This window comes from Patiria miniata, unplaced genomic scaffold (genome assembly GCF_015706575.1).
Source record: "Patiria miniata isolate m_02_andy unplaced genomic scaffold, ASM1570657v1 HiC_scaffold_6, whole genome shotgun sequence".
Classification (NCBI taxonomy): domain Eukaryota; kingdom Metazoa; phylum Echinodermata; class Asteroidea; order Valvatida; family Asterinidae; genus Patiria; species Patiria miniata.
In genome coordinates this window covers 21575902-21601606 of record NW_024037073.1, presented here as the reverse complement: position 1 = coordinate 21601606, position 25705 = coordinate 21575902, and the positions used below count along the sequence as shown (strand labels likewise).

The 25705-nt window shown below is 39.9% G+C and overlaps 1 protein-coding gene across 5 annotated transcripts in view; it reads left to right on the top strand.

Moving 5' to 3' along the window:
* The first annotated feature begins 1909 nt into the window (after positions 1-1909).
* LOC119742572 (neurogenic locus notch homolog protein 1-like) overlaps positions 1910-25705 on the top strand; it is a 29783-nt gene continuing 5987 nt past the window's right edge. Inside the window, exons 1-23 of one of the 5 annotated variants that reach the window (XM_038218659.1) lie at positions 1911-2260; positions 5593-5709; positions 6187-6306; positions 7589-7708; positions 8662-8772; positions 9317-9433; positions 10406-10525; positions 11331-11450; positions 12176-12292; positions 13482-13601; positions 13985-14101; positions 14867-14983; positions 15638-15775; positions 17781-17900; positions 18356-18472; positions 18833-18949; positions 20066-20194; positions 21280-21408; positions 22662-22781; positions 23199-23318; positions 23745-23867; positions 24585-24716; positions 25376-25492. In XM_038218659.1, the coding sequence (XP_038074587.1) occupies positions 2164-2260; positions 5593-5709; positions 6187-6306; positions 7589-7708; positions 8662-8772; positions 9317-9433; positions 10406-10525; positions 11331-11450; positions 12176-12292; positions 13482-13601; positions 13985-14101; positions 14867-14983; positions 15638-15775; positions 17781-17900; positions 18356-18472; positions 18833-18949; positions 20066-20194; positions 21280-21408; positions 22662-22781; positions 23199-23318; positions 23745-23867; positions 24585-24716; positions 25376-25492 (2755 nt within the window). In that variant the 5' untranslated portion in view covers positions 1911-2163. Of the gene's footprint in view, positions 2261-5592; positions 5710-6186; positions 6307-7588; positions 7709-8661; positions 8773-9316; positions 9434-10405; positions 10526-11330; positions 11451-12175; positions 12293-13481; positions 13602-13984; positions 14102-14866; positions 14984-15637; positions 15776-17780; positions 17901-18355; positions 18473-18832; positions 18950-20065; positions 20195-21279; positions 21409-22661; positions 22782-23198; positions 23319-23744; positions 23868-24584; positions 24717-25375; positions 25493-25705 lie in introns of all 5 variants that reach the window. The other 4 variants (XM_038218660.1, XM_038218661.1, XM_038218663.1 and 1 more) reach the window with 4 other exon arrangements.

The window sequence follows — 25705 nt, the reverse complement described above, 5'->3', positions numbered from 1 at the left end:
CAGGTAGCCAGTCTACTAGTTGGTGGACCTTTTGTGCGCAAAAGCAACACAAAGTAATGGTCCGTTTCAGAAAAATTTGTTTTTTTCTATTTTGGGCAATAGAAAAAAAGCTTTTTTTCCTTCAAATAAAACACACAAGTTGAAAGGATGTCGGGAAAGAAAAATAAAATGTCTGTAAGATTAGGGACGATACATCTTTCACTGCTCGCGTAATCATCGACGATGGTTTTATAGGTGTGCGTGGTGCGCTGATTATTATTCGTGAGGTCCAAGACCATATTCACGCAGGCGTTCAAAATATGACGCATTCTGCATGCCAATACCCCATGGGAAAGTATTAAAGGTAGCACTTAAAATGAAAAACAAGAATAAAAGTTTGCATAAGCTTTCGTAGCTACAAGTACAAGGTTTATATACAGTCAAGACAAAGGTGGTTCTGGTTCTGGTTCTGGTTCTGGTTCTCATTTGGTTCTGGTTTGGTTCTGGTTCTGGTTCTGGTTCTGGTGGAATACTGCATAATCTCATCAGCAGGGATATAATATGCAGGTACGAGGTGACTGAGCAGTATATTTACATAAAGTGGGCTGCTGATGACGTCATCAATGTTTAGAGTTTGAACGTTTTGACTTGAAGATTCCATAGAGAAAGGAACAGCTTTATGAAGATTCCGATGCTTGGCACTCACGTATTTCCGGTGGTAATTTATTCCATTCCTTTAAAAGTCCTTGGTGGTGACGAGTCAGTGGTGAATCCAGTTAACCACTGACTTATGCAAAACTCAGCAAACATTTGTTCTTTTTCCTGGCTGACTAACACGGCTGCCCACGGCTTACTTTCTGTCAAAACCAGAAATTCCCAAACGGAACTCGAGTTGGAGATCTGATCAAAGACATGCGGGCTAAATTTCCTACTTCCAGTGTTATGCAAATTCCATTAATAATGTAAGATTTTCAGATCATAATTGTACCCCTAAAAGTGATTTTTTTTATTTGTGACGATTTGTAAAGGTATTATTTGGTAATGAATACCTCAAAACTTTTATTATCGGGTCATCTCTCTATTTTCACTTAAGTGACATTACGAACATTAAAACTGGTTTATTTTGCTAAGGAAGGTTTTTTTTTTTAAAGAAAGATCAGTATTTAAACGTTTTCGAACGGTGTCCCACAACTGTCTGCTTTTGACACAACGCCTGACATATTTCGCTTCACCAGAATGAAATCCTGCAGAAAAGGCCTTGTGGGCCTACCCATAATAATCCGATTGAATGGATTGAACGATATCAAGGATGTTATCCAACAGAAAACATATAAGCCTGTTTGTTTCCTAATACTTTATTGTTGCACTCATAATGTGGTTCAAGGCAATCGGTGTAGCGATTCTTTGGTGGCAGTTTACCGAGGCTCGCTAGCAATCTCCGAAAACTCGATGTGGTCTGCAGCTTCGCCTGCAGGTTTTTAGCTTCACGATTTCATAATCAATTCCACATGACTGAGGCCCGTCTCTTTGCTACAACAACATCAAATCTCATAATATGAGAGACAGTTTTTTGGTTTCCTGACTAACAGGTTTGAAAATGCTAGCGGAGCCTTAGGCCTATATGAAGTCCAAGACTGAGACTGACGAAGCCCGAACGAGACCGGCATTTCAAAAACAGCCCTACATAAGAGAGAGTGTATTAAACAATATGGTTCCTTCACAATAGATCGTGGTTTACAATGGTCACTTGGTGATGGGACGAAACGTGTCCTTAGCCTGTGTACCGCATGTAGAGACATTATCCAGTTTGCATTAGCATTCCAAAGGCTTTATCCTACCCTACCAAGGCCTACTTTGAAATGTTCTTTTGTGAGTTACGTCATCTTCAATGCATGAATGAGCATGAATGCATAAAAACGGTGTCGTTCTCTTTGCGTATAAACACCACCCTGTTCCGGGTTGCGCTGGTTCTACAGGCGTTTATGAATAAGGTCGCGTAATGCGTAATCTAAGATTTGGAGTTGGTTATGAAATGTTACAGTCACAAATGAATCGGATTTTTCTTTGAGGAGCTTTTGGACTTTTACCAACTTTGCTTCCTGGATAGTATAGTAACAGGAGTTCTTTTGGAAAAAAGGAGTATAATCAACACTGTTTTTGGAGGGACTATAGCTAACTGCAGGGATGATGATGGGACTCCGGAGACCCAATGTGAGCGGGGTTTTCGTGGTGGTCTTCGCCGCGATGTGCTGTCTTTTATTCCGTTGCAGTAACGCCCAAGGTATGATGTGGTTTACTTATCAACTTGTGAGTCACGATCCATCATTATATGTGGAATTCGGGCGTGCCATATAATTATGTCTGCCTCCTTCGAGGGATGGCGGAAACATCCAAAATATTTATCAGCATGTTTTTTTTCCTGTGATTATCATAAATGTGGCGTCAGGGTGCGTAGTCCCTATTTTATACTTTGATAACTTTAACAGGGCAACTTAGAATGGGGTCTAAGAGGCAACCTCATCCGTGTAGTTCAGAGGGATATAATTGCATGTCGCAAACAGTAATGTTAAAAAAGACCCTTCGGGGTAACAAAAATAGAAAAACTTTAATGTACCTGGCTCCAAAGTAACGAAGTATTACAGACTAAATCCTCGTCGTGAGATTTTCAGTTTTGGGGAGACTTTGGGAGGTTTTGAATAAAAAAGTGTAGTTAAACTAGGTTTTGGAATATTTGGGATTTTAAATAATAAAATATGTTTTCCTTTTTTGAGAGGAGGGAGGGCGGGGGTGGTTGGGAGACCCGACTAAATTTGGCTTTAGCACCAGAGTCAGTCCATCCTGTTCACTTTCAGCTTATTTTTAGACGATATACTTTTCTGACCTAGTTCTAAAACAGGATTCCCTAAAACAGTTGTGTCATATTAACAAAAATTTATGAATAAGAATTGACAGTTGTTTACAGATGTTTCGACTCCATGCCTTTTAAGGTTGGGTAACGAAGTAAAGATTGATGCGCATAAAAGCCTGCGCGTTTTGATCGCAGATAGCAAAATGTAGTGCTCTGATTGTTTAAGTTACTTAACATACATGTATTTAAAAGGCCTTGGTCAAGGATATTCGCATAATGTTGTACATTTACGGAGAAAATTTAAAACTCATTTTGTTAACATCTGACACTGCAACCAATTTTGGCCTTGGCTGGTACGTTTACGTATTTCCAGCAATGACAAAATCCATGGAAATTTGATGTCACCAACTTCAATGCCTAGTCAATGCTTAACCCAGATTCAGCATGTCCAGGTGAAAGTGGCCCAAGTAAAATGATTGATTGTATTTCTGGATCTAGGGATGGGAGAAAAAGGAGTGGATTGAGAAATAGTCAGGCTTGAATGTAATATATGTTTTCATTGAAGAAGAAAAAACATTACAGTTTTAATTTACATGAATTTGTTTTCTGAATGTTGCACTTTTTTGGTGCACTGTGTATAATCGATGCTAATAGAAGTCGATAACCAGTCTACCCCGCGAGAACTGATTGTTTAAGGGACGCAAATAATTCGAAAATTTGTGAAGTAATTATTCCATAATTAAACAGGGACCTATTTCCCTCTCTTTTAGGAAAAGAATTCCATACATGTAGCCGGACATCACTTGACACCCTGTGCACAAACCCTATTAGACTGGTCTGAAAATTCGAAGTGTTCTCTTAAATGCTTCAATATTTTCCCTGCTAAGTATGATTTTTTAGGACACGTTATCGCTTTCTGATGGCTGATAGGTCATTGCAGGGGAAATTTTGTGATATCCACGCGTGGAATTCTGTCCCTTTTGAAATATGTCATTCAAAAGTAAATAACTTTGGTACTGAGTGAAAAAAATAGCGATTGAATTTTTTTGAAATGTTCGGGTAAAACTCAACATTATTAGTACGGGTAGTACATCTTTAAGATGTATTGTGCACCATGTCCGAACGTTCTCTTACAAGCATGGGCGTCGCCAGGGGGGAAAAAGAGGGGAAAATAGGAAAAAGAGATGCGAAGCCATATTGCTGTTAATTTGACTGGGGGGGGGGTTAGGGCAAATGCTCCCCTGCTCACGTTCGGAAAAATGATAAATTGAGAATATAATGAAAAAGTTAAGGAATTTTTTGGGAAAAAATTGCTTCGCCCCCCCCCCCCGGAAAAAAATCTTGGCGACGCCCATGCTTACAAGATATTCCTATATCTCTGAAGTATGTCCAACGTATAAGGAAAGATTGTGTCGTATTTACTTCCTCCTTAAATTGCATAACCGATCTTCCTTGATATAAGTAGAAAATATCATTTTCTTCGTGACTGAGCAAAGCTTCTTAATTGCTCGTCGATTTATCACTAGACATGTCGGATTATGGTGCATCTGTGTACGTGCGTGGTTGCAGAATGACGCAATGATTAATCGCATTTGTTTTCTGTGTGAGATTGTTTTTAACAGTTGAGATGTTAAAAATGGTGCGGGCGTAAAAAGAGTAATCCAAAAATTGTGGTTAGTATCAAAGTAACAACTTAGACACTGCCAATGTGGTTCCTTCTTAAAGGGTGACCGAACACCATTTGTTTCAAAACAAAGACTAAACAGCCCTTCCTCGAGTTTCCTGATTGAGGGTCTAATATATATTATCATCAAGCTTTCCAGAAAAAAAATCACCGAAATGTCTCGGGGTTAGTTTGTATAAAAAAAAACCTCAAAATGTCATTAGGATGGCATTTATTTGTCTCCTGTTGATAGGTCACTATTGGAGAAACAGCCCTAATTACTTCAAACTCTCTATGTATAGTGGACTCTACAAAAAAAAGCAAAATTTCTCAGTTAGTTCAAATTAGGTTTACATGTAAATTAGATATTCAGAGAACCTTCCTAACTGTGAGCGCTCATCTTGTCAATCAACATTAGTCGAACTCGATAATTAAGCAAGCTAAGGTTAACTTGGCACGGTATACGGAAAGAAACTGAAGCATGTACTTATAACACATAGACCACGCCTTGTGCCATCAATCAAGAATGGAAGAGGGACAGTGTCCTCTATCGACCAGTGAGTCATTGCTTTGGAATTATTTAACTTTAATAACCACTCTCGACTGGAATGTGCCGTGATGAGATCGTAAAAGCGTTTCCCATGAATTATAATGGTTGGAAGATCACGTAAATTTAACACAACCTTGAAGGATTTTCGGATTGTAGTATTTTTCCCATCGAATTGGCCTACTAGTCTTGTTTCCTGTCACACGTTTCTATTTGGAGACATCAGTCCAAACACACTCTAAAGTGCTGTAATGTCGTGGAACGCCCAGCGTAAATTGTCTTTCAGTGTTTGCAATCTAATACAACGCGAGTCTGATGTTTGCAGCTGTAACCGTAATTCGATACATGAATCGTTATTCTGTGCTAGAAATACAAATGCCAAGGTAAAAAAAAAATAGCTGCCCTGTCAAACTGGGTTTGTTTCCAGCATTTTGTGCGTGAACGCAATTTCAAACTATTTGCGGTTGGCGGCCTCCTCGGGAAAGTGCTTGGAGACCAGCAGCGTCAACTTTGTTTTACAGTCATTTGTAGAATCATTCCTTTTGTCTTGTATAGAAGAATGTGGAAATATGGGCGGAGCTTGCCTCAACAACGCAGAATGCAGACAACTGAACGGGAACCAGTTCTATTGTAGCTGCTCGGGGGCGTGGACTGGGGAATTCTGTGGCGAAGGTAAGCCAACCAAGGATGAGTGGGCGTGGTTTCATATTATGTGTGACAAGTTTAATTGAACTTAAAGATGAACGCGTTGTAAATGGAAGAAAAATGTCGATCAATTTCCTCGCGATGCCGTCTCAAATCTCCTTATTATGAGTGCAGACCAGCAAATAAATTGCCACTGCCCAGAATAAATAATTGTCTTTACTTCCAAAAATCGAGAAAAAATACTATAGAACAACTCTCCAGGATGTTCCAAACGCACATGGAATGAGAGCTCGGTTGTCGGAAGTAAAAACTAAAAAGTCGGCTCCAATTCAGAACTCAGACTCTTCATTGTTTACAATTCCTCATAAAGAAAACACTTTGCCTGTTATACTGGCCTGCCTCCTTAGGGTTTAACGTGGCCCTCTTCGTTCGCACGCTGACTTAGGTCTCAGAAAGGGTCTATTTAATTCATAATCCTTATCCACTTGTCTTTAATGATTTCAGTGAATTATTGCTACGGCAGCCCGTGCAATAACATGGGAATCTGTTACAATCTGGAGACGACATACCGATGCTCTTGCGCGGAAGGATTCACCGGACTGGACTGTGGTGTGCCGCTGCAAAGTAAGAATTCTCCACACTGTTTCACATTCCCAGTGATAGGCCATAAGAGGGAGTACTTTGGGCATGAAACCCTCCCATCGAACAAAGTACTAACTAGTCGACCTTGCTTTACAGATACACGTGATAGATCATAAGCGCTTCACTAGTTCGGTCACAGGACAATTGAAAACTCCAGTCACTTTTCATAGGGGATTAACAATAACAAAGCTCATTTTAATTGCCTGAGAGTTGGTTTTTGACTAGATGATTTGTGATGGACTTGTCATTATGTGATTCATCACCAGAACCTTTGCTGCAACACTGTAGCTTTGTGGATGATGTGTACAAAACACTCTAAATTGCAGACACTGAACAAGGTGACTCCCAAAAATGCAACCCTAAAACATTTGCCATTGTAAAAGTAGTCATCTTTCATTCTGCACACAAAACATTACCACATTGAGGGATTTCACTGTACCTATTTGTGCATGTCCTTATCCTTACAAACAACATGGCACATAATATGAGTACAAATGGATTGATGGAAATACCTTTTATTTTCCACCTGAACAGGCATCTCATTTCCCCCCCCCCCTATTTTAAACCCTTTCAGCTCACAAATATGTCAAAATACTAAAGAAATTGCACAAATGAAGTGTAATTGCAGACAAGCTAAGCTTACAGTGAAATGTTTCACTGTTTGAAGTACTTGTGTACAGAATGAACAACGTCTACTTTACATAATTGGCATTTTCTCACCAACCAAAAGTGCTTATTTTATGATTTGTTCAGTATTTGAAGGGGAAAAAAGCTCTCAGCTTGAATCTGATACCCAAAACATAAAAATCCACCGATCTTTTTTTTTAAGGCAAATGTTTTAGGGTTGCATTTTTGGGGTAACCCTAGCTGTATGAGCTCCGTGCGCTAACAAAGAGGGCGCCCTTTTACCTAGCAACGACGTCCCATGGGCGGGACATTTAACTGCAGGTTGACGCGCACCGTTCCTTGTGTGTGACGCACGTACACCAGGGGATTTGTACTATGTACATGCAGTGGTACGGTCGCGCGTTGCGGCCAAATTGCAGTCAGGCAAGATGGCGTCGGTCGGTCACCCCCAACTGTACTTTGTTTGCCGGTGAGGGGGTACTTGTGAACGGAGCGGATAAGGTTGATCGTAAAATTATTACGTTCGTGTACTTTAATAAACTTCCACAAGCGGAGAAACTGATGAACAAAATGACCAAGATTCACAGAAATTGCACTGATTTTATTTGTACAATGCAATATCCTGTTTCTATAACAGATGATGTTTGCGCTCCCAACCCCTGCCAGAACGGCGGCAATTGCCTGACGCAAGCAAACGACCCAACCCAGTCGATCTGTCTCTGCTCCGACGCCTATTCTGGCGCTCAGTGCGAGAGGGGTGAGTAGTTCACAGAGACCTTATTGGGCCTGTGTTTTGGCTTAAGTTTGTATGTTGCCGTGCATTACACATTATTACCTCCGCCCCTCAGATTATGTTTTTATCGGCGTTGGTTTGTTTGTTTGCTGGTTTGTCTGAACAGGATAACTCAAAAAGTTATGGACGGATGTTCAAGAAAACATTTTAAGGGGTGGTCCTTGGTGCAAGGACAAATCGATTAGATTTTGGAAGTGATCCGGATCTGGGTGTGGATCCAGGAATTCTTTTTAAGGGTTCTACACCATTTTGTATTTGCGAATGTGCTATGTGTAGAGACCATGTAATTGGGACACAATGTGTGGGTACAAACGCAGCGTGCAGCCTATGAGCAAAAAACACACACACCATTGAAACCAACAGGTCAATGGACTCGACCATTTGATACTATGGGGGAGTGGGGAATGTGCAATAAACTATGGAAGTCCGGTGGATATGCAAGTATTTCCATTGGGTGTGCTGACAATATGGCGGGGAATTGTTCGGACTTGGCGGAGGTTTGCGCTCTCTGAGTGCTTTTTCGTTTCCTACGTGTGAAAGTTATGTATATGCATGTCTCAACTATGTTTATGCAAATGTTGATCAGTCAATAAAGGCTAAAGGTTGCTGTTCCCAGAGGGACCAGCCTAGTGTCATCTTTGTACCTGACTATTAACTGACTGTAACTTGTGACGTAAAGTTTGACTTGGATGACTAATTGGATGGCTAAGAATGACTGCATGCTTGGCTTGAAAAGCTAGACCTCTTAAACCAAATTGAACAGGGACTAGCCTTAGGCTTGCGTAGTCTTGTTTTAGTGTAACTTTCGACCAATCAAATTGCAGTATTAGGAGAATCGTCAGCGTTTGACTTTAAATGGGAGGAAAGAGTACGCCACAAACTTTTAAGACATCGTATTTAACCGCTTTACTTTTCAGACAATCCGTGTTTCCCTCAGCCTTGTCAAAATGGCGGCGTTTGCAGCGAGTCCGGAACTACTTTCTCATGCGCATGCCCAGTTGGCTACTCAGGAACTCAATGCCAAACAGGTATGAAAGACTTTTTCATGAAAGACTTTTTTAAGAAAAGAATTTACATGCCAAAAAAGCCATTGTTTGGGCTTCAAATGATTCAATTTGGGCTTCAAATGATTCAATTAAGTATTGAGAAATACTAATCGCACAACAATGCAGGTTTGGATAATAAACCCCCGAGATGGGGAAAAGAACAAGAGAGTAGTTAGATATTTCACCCGAGCGTGCACCATGTACGAGGACGAGTAACTCAAAGTACACTTGACAGTTTGCATATAGTTGCTAAACACATACTTCGCTGAGCGCAGAATGTTTGCAAAGTAAACGAAAGGTACTGGCTCAAATCAGCTTCAAGGTTGATTCGCATGCAAACATTACTTCTCTATAGTGGGGACTTTTTGACCAGCATAAAGCTCAACAGAATTGATACCAGGTATTTTAACAATTAACACGGAGTCACAGTCCCTTGTAGAAACGTAAACATCCCTATCATTTCATTTTCAAGGAACTTTTTTGGTAATTTGTCTCTCCTTCTTTCTTCATCTCTGACCAACATTAGTGTTCATTGACCCCTGCACGTCTAGTCCCTGCTTGAATAGTGGAGTCTGCCAATCTGCCGTCACCGACTACTTCTGCGCATGTGATAACCTCCACACTGGCAAGAACTGCCAAATAAGTAAGACTTTTTTTTTGGTGTCACGTGAAAGTTGGACTCTAAAACGTGACATGTCACTGTCCAAATTCTGTTCATCAAAGCATGCGCAGTACAACCAATCAGTCCGTATTTCATCCAGTCCAAATTTCTTAGTATATACTGACTTTTGGTCGGTGACGTGACAGGTCCAGCCTGCCTGTATCGTGCCAAAATACCGCACCTTCAGAGGCCCTAGGCTCTTTGCCTTAAATTGTATTTTTTTAAAGAGCTTACATCATCGGAGAGCAAGGGCAGATCGGGGGGGGGGGGCAACGGGGCCATCCCCCCATAAAAAAAACCAACCCGATTTTTTTTAGTGACGTCGCTATAAAGGCAGTCACTGCGTACACCACCATTTTTTACTTCAAAACAATTGGTCAAAGTGGTCAGAAATTAATACCTCAGAGAGCATTTAGGATCCCGAACCCCAATTGTGTTTGAGCACGATGAGCTCAATTTCTTTAGAAACATACACGTAGGCCTACATCCCTATTTGTGAATTGTTTTTGTTTTGCTGAAAGAACACTTACCTTTTTTGTGCTCCTAGGACAGAACTTTAAAACAGTGTTTGTGTTCAAAATTCTGTAACTTGAAAAGTGCATAAATGATTTGAATGATTCTTGCAATACGAGAAAGCTTACTAATTGGGCTTTCTAGATTTTGAAAGTGCTACATCCAGAACTGCTTTGATACAACAATGGCCATGCCATTTGGGTTTCCTTTTTTTACTCGCCATGTACATCAGAAGTTGTAATGGACAATTTTTTAATCGTTTTGTTATACATGTACATGTATATACCAAAGTACACACTAGAAAAGAAACATTCTATTAAAAACCTTGTAAAATCTTTTAATTTATTGTAATTTTTTTATTCTTTAAGAAGAGTTTTTGGAGAAATATTCATCACAACTTCATCTCTATCGTTCCTTTTTTTCTATTCCCACGTCAATCAGAGTTGAAACCATGCGACGCCGATCCGTGCCAGAACGGAGGGGCGTGCTTCAACCGCGTGGACGATAACGGTTACTTCTGCGTCTGTCCTGCCAACTACACTGGGGTCAACTGCGAAGCAGGTGAGTTGGGTGGGCGTGGATTGTAATATCATCAAAGCAGTGACCAATGATAAGCCAGTTCTGATCCAACCACGCGTGCGCACGTTGGTTTTACCGATTTTGCTTTGGGGTAAACAGTCCGCCGTATGCTTGCAAAATAACAAAAAAACATTGTTAAAGTCCTCACAAGTCCAGTAATCACTGGTCCTTCAGACAAAGGCATTCCTCTGTCATTATTCAAACCCTCTCACTTTTGTTCATATGACCTCATAGTAACAGAAACAAAGAGCAACATAAGAGAAAATTATACATCATAATATCAGTATTTAGAAAGGAAAACAGTTTGGAGATATATATTTCAATACAAACAAAGGAAGGCAATAAAGAAGGCAAGAAAAGGTAGACTGTGTGACCTTGCCTGTGATTAAACTAGTGATTAATACAATGATTATTCAACTCTGCCACCAAATTTGAAGAAAGGTTTTTGTTCGGTTGTAAGTTACAACATTCCTATATCTTGCGACCACAGCTGACTGTAGAAGAATTGCATTGCACAGATTTGGTTACCATTGTTCCATAGGTTTTGTTTACTTTCACCAGTTCGCAAGCGCACTTCAGACACCAACTTGGCCGACCATGCTTGATTAATTGGGCGATGTGTAATTAAAACTAATACCATGTACATGTACATGTATGTCCTCAATAGTCTCGTGAATAGTCCTATATGATAAGGATTTGACTTCTTGCTTTTCGAAGTTAGCTCCGCTGACTTTCACTGGGATTTTATTCCTACTTTATTTTAATAAACACCCCTTCATTTCCTTAGATTTGAAACCTTGCGACGCCCTCCCATGTCTGAACAGTGGAGTCTGCTACAACATCGCCAACGACGCCGACTACGCATGCGTGTGCGCTTTTGGATTCGTGGGTACCAACTGCGAGAGAGGTAAACGAGGGGAGACATTTACCATTGCACAATTGGCCCACTAATCACAGGAATATATGAATACATAGCTGAATTATATGTATAAACGCTGGAACAACGCGTTTGCCATTTGAAGGGGCCTCTGTATTAGTGAATAGTGATAGCGTGCTCCTATTAGTCAATGGGTTATTTTTTAGCAAATACTTTCTGTACTTAGCTCAAGTCTACGCTTTATGTCTTTGGTGGTGTCTCCAAACCATACATACATAACCTACAATCCACATTGAACCCCCCCCCCCCCAAAAAAAAAAAAATAATAATAAATAAATAAATAAATAAATAAAAATAAAAAGTTTTTATTATTTCCAGTGTGTTTTTGGTATAAATTTTGCTTGGTACGGGAATGGAAAGATGACAAGCCATAATGCAGTAAATTACTTTTCTACAATTAAACTGGTACCTCACAATAGGCAGCTCGCGCGTGTGACTTTTGTTTAATTAGAGGCGACATCTTCTGAGTATAGTACCTAGGTTTCAAAACCGATCATGAAATTCTCAAGGAAGGGTCATTGAATACAGCAACTTTTAAGGGGGTTGTAGTAGAAGGAGGGTTTGTCGTCTGAAACCACAATCTCTGAACCATCAACCAGCTATGCAATGCAATACATATCTATGTTTTTAGTCGTCCTGGGTATTTCTAATGATTCTCTTATAAATTACTATCTCGACTTTTTTTCTCTTTTCAGACGACCCTTGTGTTCCTATGCCGTGCCGTAACGGTGGCGTGTGCACAGATACCGGGGTGACGTACAGGTGTTCGTGCTTTGGTGGTTACACCGGCTCCCGATGTGACATCCCACCCCGTAAGTTTAAAAATTTGATGGTTGGGCATTTCCCTTCCCATCATCATAAGATAACAACGTGTTTTTATTTCATCGTATTTTATATGTCATCGTGGCTTAATATCAGCCATATTCCAACCACTCCGGTACCAATTTTTTTTTATTTGCCTTGACGTTATGTTCCGCTTGTAATAATTCCAATAAACCTTAATTGGTATTTGGGACCTCCTAATCTAAGGCCGTGTTCGAATTGGGTGATATATGCCGGAGGCTTATTTGCCATATAGATCCTATATAGCCATCTTGAATCGAAGGTCGTGGTTTGAGAAATATTTCGACAGATATATCTTTTGCATAATGTCAAACGAATTGCAAAAATAAATCTCATTTTCTTGAATCAGCGAGAGCTCATTTGTCGGTGAGCTTCTGCGAAGAAGAGTCAAACCCATGTCACAGTGGCTCTACGTGTTTCACCACGACCAACCGGACGACAATATGCGTGTGTGCCGAGGGATACTCGGGGGTGTTTTGTGAATTCGAGCCAGGTCAGAAACTGAGTCCGATACGATGGCACCAAAAAACGCACTACGAGACGAAACACACCACCAAGAATTGTACCGCACGCACGACAAATGATTCAATAGAAATGATTTAATATGTAGTTGATAGATAACCTAACGCACGTGGTTTCGAATGCATGCATCTCGAATTTAGCATTGCACCATAATTCTTCAATTTTTACATGGGTTTGGTCAAAGCAAATACAACCAGTCCTATGCTGTCAGTTACAACCAAATGAACTTGGATATCGTCAGTGACCAACAAATTGAAAAGTGCGTTATATGGTTTATTATGCATCAGAGCCACCTGGTTTTCTTTGATGCAAATGCAGTTTTGGAGGTTATGCACTGGATGTATTAGAGGTTTTGGTTGTGCAAATATTTCAAATCTACCCCGACGTTGCATGATACAGTGCACTGTTGTGTCTGTAGTCTTCTTTCGACACGACTCTTTTCTTCAGCACTAACCTGCACAATATCAAATCTAATGATTTATGGCTTCATCATCTGCAAGAAATTTAATTGCAATTCACAGAAACACAAAGGTAAGTTTGGCAACACGGTTTGGTGTTCCAAGTTAAAGGAATATGGGGACATACACTTCGTGAAAGAAGCTGAGGTAACGTTGGAAATTGTTTGGTTTCTTTCAGCTAATCCTTGTGACGTGGGTCTTAACCCATGCCTGAATGGCGGTCTGTGCTCATCCAGTGACGGAATGACGGCAATTTGCGCATGCGTCAATGGCTTCACAGGAACACGCTGTGAAACAGGTAACAAAAGTTCACTCTGGAAGTTTGATAACTTAAGTTTAAACGTCTTCAACAATCCATAATAGTTACTAAAAAGACGCCAATGTGAATTATTAACTCGTATGTTCTCAGCATGTTGATTTTGATGATTTTTTTTTTAAATGTTCTGAAAGGTAAGGACAATAAACTATAAATATGTTGAACCAAAGTACGTGTACAGAAAAGTACCGTGTACAGGAAAACCCAATCAAGCTAATATTTCAATATGTAGATACCTGCTCAACTTGGAACCTTGTGTTTATAATACATAACTTAATTTCAGTATGCGAGGATACCTTAAGTGTCTGGAGTGATTTTTTTTTTTTACTGAGAATTTGTTTTTACATTATGACATACTTTTGCAGTTCCCCCGTGTCATGTCAGCATCAACCCGTGTAGGAACGGAGCTACATGTATGGAACAGAATTCAATGGCACTCTGCATCTGCGCATCAGGCTTCGTCGGTGAATACTGCGACCGAGGTAGACTCACGAATTGATAGTTTCGGTTTAATGTACACAATACTTTGGAGTCCATTCGAAGACTTCTATGATGTTCAGTATAACAAACAGGTATTTTGAGGGAGTCACCCACTCAACGGATGGGGTTTATGGGATACTTGTATTTGTTCTCCCTTTATCCCTCTTCTTTAAAATTGCCCTTATGGGGTACCGTTAGACAAAGGCCGACTTGTTGGGTACCATTGTTCCCTTTGTGTGATTACCCCCATAAGGTAGTTCCCATAAAAACACACAGTCGTACTTTACCATTCGTCAGAGGGCAAGTCAAGGTGTTTCTGTTGTTCCTGGAATAAACACTCTCCCATAAGCACACAACGTACGTGTGAGGACCGTTCTCAACAATGTGTCTCCGTTCGAGGACAACAATTAATCTGTTGTTCTCTCTTTGTCTTGCTGTCCTCAGACTGTAGAACACACACTTATTTTAAAACACAATCCACCACGGACCTGTTATTGTTCTTCTACTGGTTATCCCTTGTTTGGGGGAAGTTTTGTACACGATTGGACCTACACGATTGGACAGTGGACCTTAAAAAGTCGTAGACCCTATTGTCCTCTATTGTTCAAGGTCCACTATTGAATGCAGATACACTCATGACAACCCACCTATCTCATAGCTACTGTACGGATACGATATGTACGACACGATATGTCTTGTCTGATTTCTTGAGAGCTAATCGAATTGTTTAAACCTTTATTTTCAAACTTTTTTCCAATTCTTTTCAGATGACCCGTGTGTCCCTCAACCTTGCATGAATGGTGGTGGGTGCACATATAGCGGAGTGACATACAGCTGCGCATGTGTTGGTGGCTATACCGGCTCCACATGTGAAATTCCACCACGTGAGTGTGCATATTTTTTATTGAGCAGTTACCCCTGCCCTCCCGGTTTTCATACTACACTGTGTGAGATCCACCTCAATGAGTTCGGTAAACTTGCCAATAACCCTTACCCTCTTATTCTTAATGCCAACCCATTGCGAAAGAAGTGTGTTCCCACAAAACACCCAACCTCAAGTTTTAAATGAGCCGTTTTCCCAAGGCCGATCTTTGACAGGTTTTCAAAGGCATTCGTCACTAAAAAATTGTTACTTTTTGTGAGCATCTCAGTGAAATTATTTTTGGGGGAGGGGGCTTGATTACATTTCTTTTAGTCCTGTTTACTCTCCCTCACATCCCACCTGTGGTTATGCTCCCGTTGTTGAGTCAGTTTAATATCTCGGACATACTTCGAATGTAAGACTTCGTACATTTAAAGAAAACACAAAATGGATAACTTATTGATCTCCAGTATCGAGTACCAAGGTGTCACTCGTTACAACGGTATATTGCAAATTTCACATAGTTAGGTTACACGTAGGTTACAGTTGCATATGTATACTGATATTGGTTATTACAATTTAGCCATTGTTTGAGAAAGGACAACTTCGTTATAGGTTGTAGATATAGTAGTATTTAAAAAAACCAGAAGATTTCGTTTTGGTTAATTGGCAACAGCGTCTATGGCGGTGGGTTTATGTGACGAGGAGTCGAACCCGTGTGGTAATGGCTCCACGTGTTTCACCACGACCAACCGGACGACCATTTGCGTGTGTGCCGAGGGATACTCGGGGGTGTTTTGTGAAATCGAGCCAGGTCAGAAACTGAGTCCGATACGGTGGCACCAAAAAAACGCACTACGACGAGAAACACACCACCAAGAATTGTACCACACGCACGACAAATGATTCAATAGAAATGATTCAATATGTAGTTGATAGATGCATGTATCTCGAATTTAGCATTGCACCATAATTCTTCAATTTTTACATGGGTTTGGTCAAAGCAACTACAACCAGTCCTATGCTGTCAGTTACAACCAAATGAACTTGGATATCGTCAGTGACCAACAAATTATGGTTTATTATGCATCAGAGCCACCTGGTTTTCTTTGATGCAAATGCAGTTTTGGAGGTTATGCACTGGATGTATTAGGGGTTTGGGTTGTGCAAATATTTCAAATCTACCCCGACGTTGCATGATACAGTGCACTGTTGTGTCTGTAGTCTTCTTTCGACACGACTCTTTTCGAGCCAGGTCAGAAACTGAGTCCGACACGGTGGCACCAAAACGCACTTCGAGAGAAAAATACGACTAGAAATGTAGTGCACGCATGACAAATACTTGAACACACGTTTAATTTGATAGCTTAACTCACTAAACACGATCTGCCAATATTCCAAACAGCAACGAACTACAGGGTGAGTAAAAAATCCCAAATGGCAGGACCAATTTTTGAATGAAGTTTTGCCCGTAGCACTTTCAAAATCTAGGATAAGAAAGCCCAATCAATGAGCTTTCTTTTAGTACAGAAATCATTTAAAACATTTATGTACTTTTCAAGTTACGGTATTTTGGACACAAACACCGTTTTATAGTTCATTCCACATATCACAAAAAAGGTACGTGTTCTTTCAGCAAAACGAAAGCAATTCTCATTGAGATGCATGTGAATTGTTCTCGTTTTGCTGAAAGAACACTTACCTTTTTGTGGTCCGTGGAATGTACTTTAAAACGGTGTTTGTGTTCAAAAACTGGAAAAATATGAGTTATCTGAATTATTCTTGTACTAAAAATAAGTTTAATGATTGGGCATTCATATCCTAGATTTAAAAAAGTGCTAGGCCTACAGGCAAAACTTCATTCAAAAGTTGATCCTGCCATTTTGGGATGCGTTTTTTTTAATCGCCCTGTAGTCTTTTTACCCAATGGGTTACGTATTTGAAAAAAAAAGGGATTGTGAACAACAATAAAAAAAAAACCACTCAGAAATCCTTTGAACAGAATAAAACATCTGTTTGATATATCATTATGATTGATTACTGGGTAAGGGAAATCTGTTGCACTGGTTTATGGTGACAAACACACTAACAACACGCAAGCATGGAAATTGCCTGTCGGCCCGTTGAAATGGCAAGATATTGGCAACCACCGTCACATGTTGATTGTTCTTCAGTTAGTTTTCAAAAAGTACGGCTTGCTTTCATTGTCTGTTTATTGATTAGAAATGTGTTTTTAGAGGTGGCACACCTTTTGTTAATACCAGGTTGTTTCCAGTTCAAATCCACCAAGCTTGCACGGTACATAATATAGTACATTCATAACCCGTAAATACTGTTCACAACTTGGCAATTCCAATCAAATATGAATACTTCAAGGCATAGGGGGCCGTTTGCTGTTCATGCATTTTGCTCGTTTCTAATAAGAACAACACTGAGCATTCAAAGAAGAATGTCCTTAACCTAAACTGTTGAAATTTCAGCTCAGTGGATATCACACATCTCGAGTAAACAGTGAAAACCATGCACAACCTTTTGATCACAAAACTCGGTCAAGCACTCTTTATTTCCGAAAATCAGTTAATTGACTGGTTGTTTGAAATCACCTACATTTTCTTGATTTAATGACAGCAAGCCAGACGAAATAATTTCACACGGATTTTCGTACCGGTACGATCTTTAATCCAAGTGCACGTTTTGATAATCGTTCGGTTAGTTTTGGGATGAATGCAAAGGACGGGGTCAACATCGCAGTGTTGGCTTTACACATAATTAGCGAGGAGAGTAAACGTAGAAAATGTTGGATTTTTGTTTTCTTTTAGCTAATCCTTGTGACGTGGGTCTGAACCCGTGCCAGAATGGCGGCCTGTGCTCATCCAGTGACGGCATGACGGCAATTTGCGCATGCGTCAACGGCTACACAGGAACACGCTGTGAATTAGGTAACAAACTTTGAAAAGGACCTTGATTTCATGAGTTGAATTTAAATGTCCAAGTAACTTCACTATACTAGTGACGTGACTATGAATCTTAAACAGACTTTTTAATAAGCACAGAATATACTCTTTGACTAATTTCATTCTTAAAGTTTAAGCAAACCGTTCTTTTCTGCACTAGGCCTACATATTTCATGAAATATGAATGGACTAAATCCAGTGAAATGTGGACCAAAATTAATAACATGCTTATAAATGTTTGGATCTCCGGGCGGTTTTGTCACTGCAAAAACATTTCATGACGAAATCGAGGTTACAAATACAGTAATCTACATGTATGTACATATATTCAGATAGGAACATCACTTATCACACCGAACATTACATTCATACATATAAGTTGATACATAATTACATGTATATCCGACTTCAGCTCCATTTCCTTTCATCTTTATTTTTAGTTCCTCCGTGTCACGCCAATATCGACCCATGTTTGAATGGAGCTACGTGTGTCGAGCAGAACTCAGCAGCAGTCTGCATCTGCGCAGAAAACTTCATCGGAGATTACTGCGAGCAAGGTTCGTTTCAGAAGCGTTATGCCATTTTTGTTATAATGAAGCCATCGTTAGTCAGCATAAGTTGGTTGTTATACATCATAAGTTAATCACAAATATGCAGTCCGCCGTCAAGTGACAAAAACGTCAAATTAGCTGTGACAGAATTAAGCAAACCTCAACTTGGTTATTGCTAATTCCTAGTTGGGCCTATGCTTATAACCTAACGTGGTTTGACTCTCGATTGACTTGGGGTTGAAATGTAATTGATTAAATTGCAACTCTGAGAGCAGTTTCCTACAAATTCTACATTTTGCTTTAGATTCAGACATAATTTATCAACTGAACGTTTTATATGGTTAATGTTGTGTTTTGATACCACAGTGGGCCCTTGCCACTTTAGCGTCAATCCATGTCTGAACGGAGCCACGTGCCTCGAGATGAACTCAGCAGCCGTGTGCCAATGCGCGGAGGGATTTGTTGGTGATCGGTGTCAGACAGGTACATTTAAATTTAACTAAAACTCCATTCTGTGTATATCTTAAAAGCGACTACAACTGAGAAAAATATTCGCTTGACTGTTATGTAACGTGAAGATAATTTAAAATAAACTACTTTTATAATAAATGTAGGCCTATCATTGTTCAAATTTGAAAAAAAAGTTTAGATCTGAAGCTGTGGCAACGGACATTTATTTTCGGAAAAAGACCGTGTCGTCATAGCTTTATTTACATATTGAATATTCATAGTGACACAGTTTCGTTGCCACCCTTGCGACAGTTCCTGGAAGGGCTACAATGTCTTTCCTCCTGCCATACGTCATAGAAATTAAAATCCCAAACAGGGATGTAGTCCAGTCCATCACAAGTCCCTGCAAGTCCATCACAAGTCCTCCAGTCCCAATAAGCGAGTTCGGTATTTCAAAATAGTCACAACAAGATTCGACGATTTTTGGGGGGGATAACCGCGGCAGATAAATGCACACAAGGCTATGGGGGACGTGGTAACCAAATCTGCATTCTGCACAATTTTTCGTGCAATCGAAAAGAGATGGAACTTTCGTTTGCACAAAAGTTTTGACACAAGACACCTAAAACCACTTCGCTGTCCAAAGGTTTTTTGCAAAAATGTTATACTTCAGAACACGACGATCTCTTCAATTTTGCTGGTACCACGCTATGCTTTTGCAGGCATACGATGAAATGTTTTTCCCGAAAGAAAAATCGGCGAATCTTGATGTGCACATGCGCAGTTGGAATACCGAACTGGCTTATTCAAATCACAAGCTACTCAAATAAGGTTTGACAAAGGCATTCCTACGGTTATTGTTCATCCGCTGTGACTTGTGACTGGGCCGTGAGGTGGACTTTTTATTTAGATATTGGCAAATTGCTATAATAAACCATCCTAAGTGAAAATTTGATTGCTTGAATACTTTTTATGCGTAATAATAGGTTTACAAAAATCATTAAAAGTGTAATTTTTTGCTTTCTTGTTCAACGTTGGAGTTGGTCCTTTCTTTCTTGTTGATTCATTGACATGACATATCACATTTTCCAAAACCAAAGCATTATAATGATTCAGTTGTTTCCTCTTTAATGACCCTCTATACATCAGACTATCCCTGTAAGGATGGGATCGACCCGTGTCAGAACGGCGGCCTGTGTGTCAGCGTGAACGACACTCTGGCACGCTGCGAATGCTTCAACCGTTATAGCGGTGTGTTCTGTCAAATTGAACCGCCAGGTCAGATGGAATCAAAGTTTGCTGGTGCATGTTGCAATATGTCTTGGTGCTGGCACAAAATAGTTTGGTTGCAAAGGAATAATGATGAATAACAGCACTTATCTGCTACTGCATTGCCCATTTTTAAAGGTCTAGCTGCCAACTGGCCTGTATTCTAGGTGTTTTAGAAGTGGTGTTAAAATTGACTAACTTCTGTAGCAACTGAGCACGTAGTGCCAAATACGCACGCATGTCACGTAATTTTATTGGTTTTGTAGTTTGGGTTATAGTGGTGTAGCACCGCTTGTGAAGCTTTAGCGCTTTGGCAAAACTTTGTGAGTGCTGTTTCACTCTACGAAGAGGATTTTGAGGTTTTTCCCCTTGCCTAGCTTTTGATTTTTCTCTGCATGCGTTCTATTCTGTCTGTGCTTTTTTTGCAATTGCTGATTTTAAACTTTTCATGGTGGAAAAGTGCCATAAGTGATAGGTTTGGAGGTGCAGCGTGCCAGAAAAGAAGTCTTCTGTGAAAAAAAAATGTGTCGTTCTGAAAGAACCGCACTTCACCGCGTTCTTTCAGATACACACTTCGTCACAGAAGAGATATGCTTGGCCACAAACCTATCACTTATTGCTGAAATGCAGCAATTTTCTGACTACAGGCTCGTATGTAGTGGTTTTTGGATTCTGGCAACACTTACTGTACAGGCAAATTTTACTGCAAATTAACTGGGAAATTATGTCAAACTGTCTCTAGCATCTGTGCTTGCATGTTAATTAAGAAGAAATCTGAATTGGTGTATTAGTTCGTTTTGTGGCAAAACTCACATTGATAGTTGAGCAAACACATAGTTTAGCAAGTTAAATTAATAACTACACACATTAATCAAACAAAGAGTCAATCAATGCACTTTTAATGCAGTTCAAAAGAAAAAAATACGCATAGGCCTAAACTGCTCTGAATTTCCATAAGCTTTTTCAGTTGGTTTTCGTCAAGGTGTTGGCTGTTGCTAATTCTGTATGAGAGACATTTTGCACAAAATATTGTCTCTCATTGTCTCAACCTTGTTTTACTACATGTGTATTTTGAATGCATTCCTTTCATCTAGTTCATCCGTGTGATGACTCCATCAACCCGTGTCAACATGGCGGCGATTGCGTTGCCATGAATGACGTCACAGCTATCTGTGTGTGCATCAATGGCTACTCAGGGCAGTACTGCCAAATAGACCCGCCAGGTGAGGAAATAAAGGAAACAAAAGCCACACTGACATCAACAAGCAATACAGATTGTGGCCTGGTTGGAAGCCGAAATCGAACATTTAAACTTGGTCCAATGTCATTTCCAGGTTTTGGTGCCGATTGACGTTTTTCGGGATTTTTTCTTAAAAACAAAATCCATGATGATGACTAAAATGTGGGAAGGGCTTCAACGAATCTACGTTTGTGTGTACTTGCATCGAATATCAGCCCATTCCTATTTGAATTGCTCATTTTCCAAATAATTTCAGTCTCAGCATGCGCCTAACAGATGAATGAGAAGATAACAAGTTGAGTATTTTTTTGTAATGTATATCCCAGCTCCTGCCCAATTGCCTGACATTCAGATCGAGAATTAACTGTTATCGTGAAGTGTTAAAAACAGGATGCTAACTGGTCTTGATTTTGTATTGGTTCCCATTGCTATGAATTTTAATCCCCTTCTTTCAAACATCTTTTGGATAAACATTGGAATCGTGAAATGCTCGAATATGTAGAATTATAGTAGGCCTATATCGTCCATCGTAGGTCAGTTACAAGTCGCATAAGTCCAGTCACTGAATCAAAAGCCAAACCAATATACAAATCGTAAATCAATCACAAGTCAAATCAAAGGTAAGGTAAAAAATAACAGACGATGGTCAATGACAGAGCAATGCCTTTGGTACAGTTCATTTGAACATCTACATTGTAGTCACTTGACTTGACGAATCGCTCATATTAAAATTGCAAGCGAGGTAACATCTTCATTTTTTGAACTTGCAAATAGAAATAAAGGAAATGAAATAAATTCAATTATAAATGAATACCAGTCTGCTCTGATGAACAATATAAACATTTGTGATTAAGCATATGCTAACGTTTTAATGAACATTAAAAACAATTTAAACCGAATAAATAATGAAAGGTTTGCGGAAACACCATGTGCGAGTAATATCTCAACTAAGAGAGTGGTTCTGAAAAGAACCAGAGGTATAAACTCGACGTTCCGGTCAGTATGCTCTGACCGTCTTCAGGAGAGTATCTCCTCCATGCAAATGGAGGAGATACTTTAAAAGCGAGGCTTGAAACACAAAATCGTCTGGCACCATCCCATTCAACAGTTTACAATTTATCAAAAACATCCAGGGAACACGATAAAAAAAAATGGCAATCTCGTGGAATAAGGTATATTGATGACTTGTGATTGACTTGTGATGACTCAACACAAACAATCCACTTTTTCCAACAGTTCCTCCTTGTCACGAGAGCGTCAATCCGTGTCAGAACAGTGGTATCTGCGTAGAAACGGACACCACCACGGCAATGTGCATCTGTACGAGCGGATATCAGGGCGAACACTGCGAAATAGGTGGGTTCATTGATACTTACTCATTCAAATGTTCACCCAATTTGAAAAACAACTAAAATAAAACAAGAAGTCCAAATACAAAATACTGTCAACAAGGAGGATGAGAAGGAATTTATACATAACCATTTATTCAAAAGCAATAGTACGCTTAAAACGTAAGATTTGTGTACCAAACATGTTTTGATAAAAGAAAATCACATGGAGTATTTCTGCACCAGGTCACATCAAGTAAAGAGAAATGTTTAAGGTATTATTTAGTGACAACTTTGCCTACCTGAGTAATGTAATGTTATGAAGAATCAGTGACATGTTTTGTTCTATACATCTAGTTTGCTGGGGGTCTCAATTTCCTATATTTCAAACTTAATTTCCGGAGTGGAAAAAAATGACTTCTTTATCCATTCCCCTACCCAACAGTTCCTCCATGCCATGCAACTATCAACCCGTGTCTAAATGGTGCGACCTGCTTAGAGATGGATACAACCACAGCGATGTGCGTCTGTGAAGGGGACTTTATAGGCCAATACTGCGACATAGGTGGGTTCATTTATACTTACTCATTCAAATGTTCACCCAATTTGAAAAAATAATAAGATAAAACAAGAAGTCCAAATACAAAATACTGTCAACAAGGAAGATGAGAAGGAATTTATACATAACCATTTATTCGAAAGCAATAGTACGCTTAAAACGTAAGATTAGTGTACCAAAAATGTTTTGATAAAAGAAAATCACATGGAGTATTTCTGCACCGGGTCACATCAAGTAAGAGAAATGTTTAAGGTATTATCTAGTGACAAGTTTGCCTACCTGAGTAATGTAATGTTATGAAAAAATCAGTGACATGTTTTGTTCTATGCATCTAGTTTGCTGGGGGTCTCAATTTCCTATATTTCAAACTAAATTCCCGGAGTGGAAAAATGACTTCTTCATCCATTCCCCCCCCCCCCCCCCCACACACAGTTTCTCCATGCCATGCAACTATCGACCCGTGCCTAAATGGTGCAACCTGCTTAATAGAGATGGATACAACCTCAGTGATGTGCGTCTGCGCAGAGGACTTCATAGGCGAATACTGCGACCAAGGTACAAAATAACGAGAATCGAGAATCGTTCGAAAGATAAGGGATGAAAAGAGAAAACTGCAACCCACCAAAAGCAAAATCAGCCCAGTCTAGCCAGCCCTGCAGGGCCTAGCCCAGCTCAATCCGAAAGAGCCAAACGCCACCCAATTCAACCCAACCCAACAGAGCCATAGGCCTACCCAGCCAAGCTCAGCCCAGCTGGACCCTAGCCCAGCCCACAGAACCATAGCCTTACCGACCCATAAAATGTGTCAGCATTTCTAAAAGGACTTGGACTAGACTCGGAGTATAAGTCTGATTTTCTTTCAAACGCTTGGATACCAGCAAAGCTCCTTGATCAAATACGTAGTTAGAATCCTAAGAATAGCCACCTTTGTTTCTTACGGATACCTGTCAGACTCAGAGAAAACAAGATTATAAGTCTAAAGTTTTTCTATGTAATGTAAAATCATAGCCATCATCTACAGTGGCTATACTGAAGCTTACCCTCAAATCGTTAGACTTTTGCACACACTGTATATTGTTATCACAACTGCACTTTGTTATCCTTTTTGGCTCCATTTGGTACAAGTGGACACAGCTATTTTTAGTGCTTATCCGTAAAAAAAAAAAACAGAAACACGTTTACTTATTGCCATGTTCACCACACTCTGATGAAGCAATTTCCTCGAATTTCACGAAGTCGAATACATTTTATGAACCATTTTTATTTTGACAGTACCCCCGTGTCATGAATCTGTCAACCCATGTCAGAATGGAGCCACGTGTATGGATACGGGAGGAGGGCTCCCCCTGGTGGCCTGTCTGTGTCCGCTAGGTCACTCCGGAGAACACTGTGAGATTCTACCAGGTGAGCATGGCGCCTTCTTGCATTTACCTTTCTCTTGATGCTTTCCTTATTTTCATTTTCTAATTCCTTCTACATGTATTTGCCTCCATGTCTCCTACTTCCTCTACCACTCAGTTAGCTTGTCTAAGAGCCCTAGCTGTCCCGAATCATCCAATTTCAATAAGATTTTGCATACCCCCTAGGGAGTTAGGGTTAAGTTAGTTTTATCAGCTTTTTGTAAGTTGTCTGTACTGTCCCTACTTACCTTTGGGCTTGTACGGTAGGCCTAGATATCGTGATATTTTCCCCCCTGATTGCTGCCCCGCGAGCCTCTTTGCCAATAGTCTCTATCATCCCCTCCGAGGCCTCCATGAGTAAAACAAAAATTATGCAGGTGACATGAGAGAAATTGGTGCCGGATTAAAAATCATTAAAAATTTAATATCTCAATTACACAATTTCATTCATATGGATTCAAGCATTCGCTTTTTCTTTAATGCTTTTACTTCCAAGTATTATGCTTTTGTTGTTTGCTTATTAAAACTTCCATGCATTAAGTTTTTTATATACGACCCATTGTATCGATATACATGTAAACATAAAGGCCAATGACCTTTTCTGGAAATGAATTTTCTCTATTTTACATAAGGCTTGGCCTTTAACCTTTTTCTTTGTTGCAGACGACCCCTGCGATCCCAATCCATGTTTGAACGGTGGACGTTGCCAGGGCGACCTGATTACCGGCATTCACATATGCACGTGCTCAGCAAACTTCTACGGAATCAACTGTGACATCCGTAAGACAGCAAAATGATTATTTCACACAAATGAGGCCTGTTTTAAGTGCCCTGAACAATGCCGTGCTAAATCGTGGCACTGTCGTCATGGTCGTAGCATGAAATTTCGTAAACCGTTCGGCTCAGTCAATTTAGATCAGCGAGGCACCGTTCTTTGGTTCAAGTGTTGTGCGGAACTCAATGTAAACTTGCAATCAATAACAATTTCACGGA